Genomic DNA, 9,846 nt, shown 5'->3' with positions numbered 1-9,846 from the left:
TCACACTGTGGAACTACAACTTTCAGCATCACTGGTGCGAGAAGCCTTCGGCTGTCCGAGCATGCTGGGAGTTGCAGTTTTGCAACAGCTGGAGTCACCTTGGTTGGGAAACTCTGAAATACTCCAAAGCTCCACATATATATAATGCCGATATATATACAGCACATTTCTACATAGGGTATATTCCATAGAAACCTACTGAACTCTCCCGGCTACTATAGACATCCTCGCAAATATTTGCATTAGTGCCGGCTATAATGTTTAACCTCCATTAAGTGAATAGACAGCTCACCCTCCTGTCATCCCCGCAGAGCGTGCTCGCTCCGTCTACTGGGATGGGCACATACTGGAGGTTTCAGTTTCAGCCGCCCGGGTCGTAGAGTTCACATCTCGCTTCCAGTAAGGACACATTAATCCAATACAACAGCGTTCTCGAGTTATAGGTCTGACCTTGCCACAATATACCCCTTGGGAACGCCATTGTAACGGTGAAACACGTAGAGGTTGGCATGTTGTGCAATTTTAAAGACACATAGACAGGTGTTAGTTGCGGTAGACTGCAGCGCAGCAAATTATTAGCATCGAGAGAGGTGTTCTCTGAATTTACAGTTACACGATATTTCCCTGTCATGCGCCAGTTTTAACCTTCACTTTGGGGATATTTAAAGCGACACTATTAAAAGTTACATTTTAGGGTTGTGCATATAGGGTTTTTTACCCCGGGCTTCGGCCCTGGGGTTTGGATTTAAAGTGGTTTTGGCCCCTTACTAACCTTGGGTTAATTTTCTTTTTGTACAGTAAGGACACAGGCGCTCCATATTTTGGGGCATTTCAATATGCACATTCTGCTCCGAATCGCCCAAAAATGGTAATGAAAGCATAAAACAAATTCCCAGCAATGAGGACCTGGGTGTCATTTTGCCATGTTGGGAAATTTGTGTGCAGTTATAAATGTAACCCCTTAAAGGGGTTCTCCACCATAAGGTGATTTTAGTAGTTACCTGGCAGGCAGTAATGGACATGCTTAGGAAGGATCTGCGCTTGTCTTGGGGCTAAATAGCTATGTCATGAGATTACCATAACACTGTGGCTAGCTTTTTGTGAACTGGAATTTCCTGTTTGACTTTTGCCTACAAATCCCATAATTCCATTTTCCTCCGTCAAAACACATCAGCCACCCCACCCATTGAAACATAAATGAGCTGCATCCATTCAAAAGACCTGTGGTTTTCAATCAGGGTGCCTACAGCTGTTGCATTAGTTGCAGATTGATCCCTCCACCCATTGAAGCAGACAGGCTCCCCGTCATCAGCTGACCAGTGATGTCAGGTCTCGGCTGCATTGCAACCTGGGAAAATTCTGAGACAACAGTCATTTTGTATGCTGATATAAATATTGGAATGAAAATCACAGAAGAATTGTGAGAAAACCGTCACACAATTTAAAAAAAAACACAACAAAAAACGCCATTTTGCAACATTTCGGGGGCTTTAGTTTCTGCACAGTGCTCTTTTTGGTACAAATGACGCATTAGCTTTATTCCGATGGTCCACACGATTACGACGATACCCAATTTATATAGGTTTTGTTTGATTTTACTACTTAAAAAAAAAATCATAACTTTTTGTACACAAACTGAAAGGGGTTATCCAGGAAAAAATATATTTTATATATATCAACTGGCTCCAGAAAGTTAAACAGATTTGTAAATTACTTCTGTTAAAAAATCTTAATCCTTTCAGTACTTATGAGCTTCTGAAGTTGAGTCGTTCTTTTCTGTCTAAGTGCTCTCTGATGACACGTGTCTCGGGAACCGCCCAGTTTAGAAGAGGTTTGCTATGGGGATTTGCTTCTAAACTGGGCGGTTCCCGAGACAGGTGTCATCAGAGAGCACTTAGACAGAAAAGAACAACCTTAACTTCTGAAGCTCATAAGTACTGAAAGGATTAAGATTTTTTAATAGAAGTAATTTACAAAATCTGTTTAAGTTTCTGGAGCCAGTTGATATATAAAAAAAAGTTTTTTCCTGGATAACCCCTTTTTTTATGTGCTCCACATACACAGCCGGAGAAACAGGTTTCAAGATAAATAAAGAGCAAAATGTAAAATGAGGTTGCAAGAAATCCTATAGCTGACGCCTGAAGCGATGACTACGTGCAAAACAACTGGGCCAGCTGAGTTTCGTTTTAAAGGATTTATCCAGGATAAGACAAATAGCGCCACCACTGTCCTCAGGTTGCGTGTGGTATTGCAGCTCAGCTCCATTCCAGTGAATGAAGCCAAATTGTAATGCTGCACACGACCTGAGGACATGGGTGGTGCTGACTTGGAAGAAGTTTTTCAGGATAAAAAAAAAAAAAAAAAACAGTACCAGCCCTGTCCTCAGGTTGTGCATGGTATTGCAGCTCAGTTCAATTATAGTGAATGGAGCCCAGTTGCAATACCGCACACAACCTGAGAACAGGGGTGGTGCTGTTTTTGGAAAAAAATAGCTCTGTCCCCCCCACTATAACGAAAACGGAAGTCAGCAACAACAGCGAGCATGCTCAGCCTCCACTCCATTCAGTCTCTATGAGGCTTCTGAACATTGCCAGCTGAACATTGAAGCTTGCAGAAAATCTTCAGTAAAAGTTACACCTGTTTCAGAAAACTCTCCGGTTGTGGACATTCTATTATTATCTACTTCCCTATTGCTCTTGGGAAGGGTGGCGGTAGGACAAGCATTACTGAGGAGCCCTCACCCTGGCGTCACGAATAGCAAGGGTTAACAAGCATCCTTTAACTACCGCACAGCTACACCCCCATATACCCTACACCCCCCAGGCTATCACAGAAGTGAATGGGGATGAGCTGCAGTACCACTTGCAAGACGCACATGCAGTTGAGAGCTGCTTAGAGGGATTCAAGCTTTATCCCCAGATCCCCCGGTGGGTTCCCCTCCCACTGTGACCGCGATCGCCCCTGGTGGTCACTGTATTGCAGTACAGGACAGTTCTCTCATAAAGAGATGTTAATCAGGACCCCCCCCCCCCCCTCTACTTACTTTATTAGGAAAGCTATAGACAGGTCCACCTATATCAAGATATATGATTATAGTTGCAAATACCCCAGTGTTTCCTAATCAGGGCGCCTCCAGCTGTTGCAAAATTACAATTCCCAGCATGTCCAGCCTTTAGGGACCCCCTCTACTCTGTTTACTTTATTAGAAAAGCAATAGACAGGTCCAGCTGTATCAAGAAATATCATTCCAGTTGCAAATACTTTAGTGTTTCTCAACCAGGGTGTCTCCAGCTGTTGCAAAACTACAACACCCAGTATGTCCGGACATCAGGGACACCCCCCCCCCCCTCTATTTACTTTATTAGAGAAGCTGTAGACCGGTCCAGATTAGAGATGAGCGAACTTACAGTAAATTTGATTCGTCACGAACTTCTCGGCTCGGCAGTTGATGGCTTTTCCTGCATAAATTAGTTCAGCTTTCAGGTGCTCCGATGGGCTGGAAAAGGTGGATACATTCCTAGGAGACTCTTTCCTAGGAATGTATCCACCTTTTCCAGCCCACAGGAGCACCTGAAGGCTGAACTAATTTACGCAGGATAAGTCATCAACTGCCGAGCTGAGAAGTTCATGACGAATCGAATTTACTGTAAGTTCGCTCATCTCTAGCCCAGATATATCAAGAAATGTGATTCTAGTTGCAAATACTCCAGTGTTTCCCAACCACAGTGTCTCCAGCTGTTGCAAAACTACAACTCCCAGCATACCTGGACAGCCGTTGGCTGTCCGGGCATGCTGGGAGTTGTAGTTTTGCAATAGTTGGAGGCACACCAGCTTTGAAACACTTCCCTAAGAGGATCCTGACGTAACATAATTTCCCAGAATAATTTACGATATTCATGGACAGTAGAATTTTCTCTGAACGTTTTTTTCCCTCGAAAGTCCAGTGAATAATTCTCAATAAATTATTTAAACAGACAACATAGTTGTGGTTTGTAAAAAGCAGGGCCGACTCCTAAACATAAACAGAACCCCCCCCCCCCCCCCCAATAGTCACGTGTGGAGCAGTCGATTAGTGGTGAAAACTCTCCTGCACGTTGGTTCTCAACCCCTTGTGACGTTGTAAAGAAATGGCCGCACAGTTCGTAAGGACTCGGCACATTCCACCTTGATGGGATCCTTTGGTTTCTGCTTTGAAGCCATCCACAAGACGTCGTGAGTAAACATTGCCATGAACGTGAGCCTAAGGTCACATGGTGGGGTTGTCCGCATGGTCCCTCCATGTTGCAAAACTTTGTGAACCCCCTTGACCTAGTAGTGGTTAATAGGTATAGCACTGGTGTGCTGAGCTGCAGAGAACAAAGTACAATAATGTACAAAATACTGTCTACTATGTGCAAGAATATAACTACTATAATACTGCCTCCTATGTACAAGAATATAACTACTATAATACTGCTACTATATACAAGAATATAACTATTATAATACTGCCTCCTATATACAAGAATATAACTACTATAATACTGCCTCCTATGTACAAGAATATAACTACTATAATACTGCTACTATATACAAGAATATAACTACTATAATACTGCCTCCTATGTACAAGAATATAACTACTATAATACTGCCCCTATATACAAGAATATAACTACTATAATACTGCCCCTATATACAAGAATATAACTACTATAATACTGTCTCCTATATACAAGAATATAACTACTATAATACTGCTCCTATATACAAGAATATAACTACTATAATACTGCCTCCTATGTACAAGAATATAACTACTATAATACTGCTACTATATACAAGAATATAACTACTATAATACTGCCTCCTATGTACAAGAATATAACTACTATAATACTGCCCCTATATACAAGAATATAACTACTATAATACTGCCCCTATATACAAGAATATAACTACTATAATACTGCCTCCTATATACAAGAATATAACTACTATAATACTGCCCCTATATACAAGAATATAACTACTATAATACTGCCCCTATATACAAGAATATAACTACTATAATACTGCCCCTATATACAAGAATATAACTACTATAATACTGCCCCTATATACAAGAATATAACTACTATAATACTGCCCCATATATACAAGAATATAACTACTATAATACTGCCTCCTATATACAAGAATATAACTACTATAATACTCCTATATACAAGAATATAACTACTATAATACTGCTCCTATATACAAGAATATAACTACTATAATACTGCTCCTATGTACAAGAATATAACTACTATAATACTGCTCCTATATACAACAATATAACTACTATAATACTGCTCCTATATACAAGAATATAACTACTATAATACTGCTCCTATGTACAAGAATATAACTACTATAATACTGCCTCCTATATACAAGAATATAACTACTATAATACTGCCCCTATATACAAGAATATAACTACTATAATACTGCCTCCTATATACAAGAATATAACTACTATAATACTGCCTCCTATATACAAGAATATAACTACTATAATACTGCCCCTATATACAAGAATATAACTACTATAATACTGCCCCTATATACAAGAATATAACTACTATAATACTGCCCCTATATACAAGAATATAACTACTATAATACTGCCCCTATATACAAGAATATAACTACTATAATACTGCCCCATATATACAAGAATATAACTACTATAATACTGCCTCCTATATACAAGAATATAACTACTATAATACTCCTATATACAAGAATATAACTACTATAATACTGCTCCTATATACAAGAATATAACTACTATAATACTGCTCCTATGTACAAGAATATAACTACTATAATACTGCTCCTATATACAACAATATAACTACTATAATACTGCTCCTATATACAAGAATATAACTACTATAATACTGCTCCTATGTACAAGAATATAACTACTATAATACTGCCTCCTATATACAAGAATATAACTACTATAATACTATTCCCATATACAAGAATATAACTACTATAATACTGCTCCTATATACAAGAATATAACTACTATAATACTGCTCCTATATACAAGAATATAACTACTATAATACTGCTCCTATATACAAGAATATATCTACTATAATACTGCCCCTATATACAAGAATATAGCTACTATAATACTGCTCCTATGTACAAGAATATAACTACTATAATACTGCTCCCTATATACAAGAATATAACTTCTATAATACTGCTCCTATATACAAGAATATAACTACTATAATACTGCTCCTATATACAAGAATATAACTACTATAATACTGCCCCCTATATACAAGAGTATAACTACTTTAATACTGCTCCTATATACAAGAATATAACTACTATTCCACTTACCCGACCGGGTTCTTTTCACCCCTCCCCTTTCGGGTGACGTCACCCCAGTGCCCAGGTATAGGTGCGTCTGGGGAGACACGAGGTAAGGCCAGACGAAGCGGTTTAACCCGCGAAACTAGTCGCCTCCTTCTCCGCTGCTCCCGCAGTGGCATCCTTGCTCCCTCCCCCCCCCTGGCCAGCGGTTATCTCTGGATTTGATGCCCAAATAAAGGATTTGCAATATAGGTGAGTGCTGAAGCGTTATTTCTACTGACCTACATTCCTGGATATTGTACATTTTCTGCTTCATTTTGTGCACCCCTATTTATCCTTGTACTGTGGATATCACCTGTCCTTCCAGTGACTGCGCTGCAGGATTGCCGTGATATAGTGGTGCGGTCTCATCCTCTTCTCTACCACGAATACTACATGTACTGTTTTCTTGCTGAGACCTTGCACACTTTTTATATCACTGCTACATAATCCTACGCATACAGCATAGCTGGTATAATGTCACTAATGGATACAAATGAGGAAGGTGATTCAAGTACGGGCCAACACGCTGAAGCCCTCAGTGCGGGGAGGGAGAATGTGGAAGGATTCTTTGAGGAATGCAACATAAAGGACGACATTCAAATGATCAGTACCAGGAACCTGGAATATCGGATAAGCAACCTTGCAGAAAAAGAAGTGAGACTATTCTGGACAGTGAACTCACTCAAATCATACGACAGCAGCAATCGAGTCCCGAGAGGTTTGAGACAATTTAAAGAAGCATCTCAGTTCCACTCAGATCCCGAATTCCAAGCTGAGTGGCTGAATATCCAACTCGACAGCGCCACAAAAATGATGCGCCTCATACTCAAACGTAATGAAAAGGAATACAGTGATGTCACAACAGAATTATCTAAATGTAAAACAGAACTAAGTAAACGACTTACAGAAGGCCAGTCCCAACAATTTCTACAAAAACTGGATAAGAAACTAATTCCTATACAGGCAGAAATTAAAGAAAGAAAAAAAGACAAATTTCTGAGAGACAAGATGGATTATGACAATGATCGGATTTTCAACTGGCAACAAGTGAAAGAAACAAAAAGACGGGCACCCAGAAAACCACAGAAGAGTAAACCCAGAAATAGAGATTATTGGACGTCGGATACTGGCTCCAACGATGAACAAACAAACAAAGAAGAAGATAACACATCTACTCAAAAGGAAAATCCAAAAAACGCGAAAGCCCCGCCAGAAGACGCATCAGGCGGGACAGAAACAGCAAAGCAAAAAAGACCAAAAAGACAAGTGACATGGATGAAGAAGTAAAGAATCCCTGCACAGTTATCAATCTATCTAGCATCCCACTAGATAAAGATTGCACCGAACTTCTGTCTAAAGGTCTCAATTTCTGCATCCCCACACAGTTCGACCCGGTGGCATTCGAAATTGACCTTTTTAAAGGTATCCGAAGAATGAATCTCTACAAATTCTTCGAAACCTCTACTAATAAAAAGAAAACTGGAGAATCCAATATTAAAGAAGGAGAGCAACGAGCCACTATCGGACCCTTAGGGTTCTTCGCCCCTGATATATTTTCCACACAAGACCGTAGATGCATTCTTGATCTCATTAATTTGGATACCAATGAAACCCCATCCCGAGCTGACACAGTGGATACCACCAGAGAAATTTTTCATGGCGGGGTACCATCAACGTTCACACCTCAAATCCAACCAGGCAGCAGCCTGGATATTTTCACAGCACAAGTGACGAAAGATGTCAAAGCATTAGTGTACCCCTCAGCCACCAGTAATTTGTCTATAAAAGAACAAAGAGCCCTTAAATGGCTACGTGAACGCAATGATTTGATTATCAAGAAAGCAGACAAAGGTGGCAGTGTGGTGGTGATGTCCAGAGAGTACTATATACTTGAAGCCCATAGACAACTTAAAAATCCAGAAGTGTACTCCCCACTTGCCAGCGACCCTACCAATAAAATTATCTCCAAACTCAGGACCTTTTTACACAAGAGTGTTGAAAAAGGACTCCTTGATAAAAAAAAAAGGGCAGAGAAGCTCATTCCTGACCAGGTGAATAAACCTCAATGGTACTTCCTTCCTAAGGTCCACAAAAGTTTGGATACCCCACCCGGGAGACCTATTGTTGCAGGCATAGGGGCACCACTGGAACACCTGTCTAAATACCTTGATTGGCTTCTGAGACCACTCCTGGACAACGTGCCATCACACTTAAAGGACACTGACAGCTTCCTTCAAATGCTGGATAACTTTCAATGGTACGAGTCCTTTAATTTAGCCACCATAGATGTGGAAAGCCTATACACCAGGATCCCACAAGACCTAGGGATCCAGGTGATAGGAGAACATCTCAAATCCGCGGATGAATACGTGGACTTCGTCAAAGAAGGTCTGGAGCTTATCCTCAAGAATAATTGTTTCCTCTTCGATACCGACTGGTATACACAGAGGTCTGGCACGGCGATGGGGACACCCGTGGCGTGCACATTCGCTAATTTTTTTCTTGCAGCCCTGGAGAAAAAATGCATCTACAACCCCCAGAATCCATTTACCAAATACATCAAGATGTATACCAGATTTGTCGACGATATTTTCATCGCCTGGGAAGGAGAAGAGTCACTTTTCAGTGAATTCATTCACTACCTCAACAGCAGTAATAACATGAACATGTTCTTATAATACTGCTCCTATATACAAGAATATAACTACTATAATACTGCCCCTATATACAAGAATATAACTACTATAATACTGCTCCTATATACAAGAATATAACTACTATAATACTGCTCCTATATACAAGAATATAACTACTATAATACTGCTCCTATATACAAGAATATAACTACTATAATACTGCTCCTATATACAAGAATATAACTACTATAATACTGCCCCTATATACAAGAATATAACTACTATAATACTGCCTCCTATATACAAGAATATAACTACTATAATACTGCTCCTATATACAAGAATATATCTACTATAATACTGCTCCTATATACAAGAATATAACTACTATAATACTGCCCCCTATATACAAGAATATAACTACAATAATACTGCTCCTATATACAAGAATATAACTACTATAATACTGCTCCTATATACAAGAATATAACTACTATAATACTGCCCCTATATACAAGAATATAACTACTATAATACTGCTCCTATATACAGGAATATAACTACTATAATACTGCCCCCTATATACAATAACTGGAGTCTTGAATATCTACGATTTTTGGTATCATAACAATAGAATTCTGTACAACAATGAAGACAACCAGTGTCCACCATCTTTTCTTCTGTGAAGATGAAATCTGATTGGTTGGCTCTAAACCAAATGAAGATTCTTGAGCATCCGCCATCTGACCCTAAGGAAATGGGTCATGACACACAAGAAAAATATTATCTATAAAACATGTCA

General features: G+C 39.5%; 1 protein-coding gene across 1 annotated transcript; it reads left to right on the top strand.

Annotated features, from left to right (window-relative positions):
* Window positions 1-6,975: 6,975 nt before the first annotated feature.
* On the top strand, window positions 6,976-7,695 carry LOC130285327 (uncharacterized; the record flags this gene model as incomplete). Its single annotated transcript, XM_056536685.1, is given in 1 exon segment — window positions 6,976-7,695. A coding segment is annotated over 1 exon segment (720 nt), but the record flags the coding sequence as incomplete, so codon positions are not given.
* Between the last annotated feature and the right edge of the window lie 2,151 nt (window positions 7,696-9,846).

This window comes from Hyla sarda, chromosome 8 (assembly GCF_029499605.1).
Source record: "Hyla sarda isolate aHylSar1 chromosome 8, aHylSar1.hap1, whole genome shotgun sequence".
In the NCBI taxonomy this organism is placed as follows: Eukaryota; Metazoa; Chordata; class Amphibia; order Anura; family Hylidae; genus Hyla; species Hyla sarda.
The sequence above is the reverse complement of the archived record's forward strand: the minus strand, read 5'-3'. Positions and strand labels throughout refer to the sequence as shown.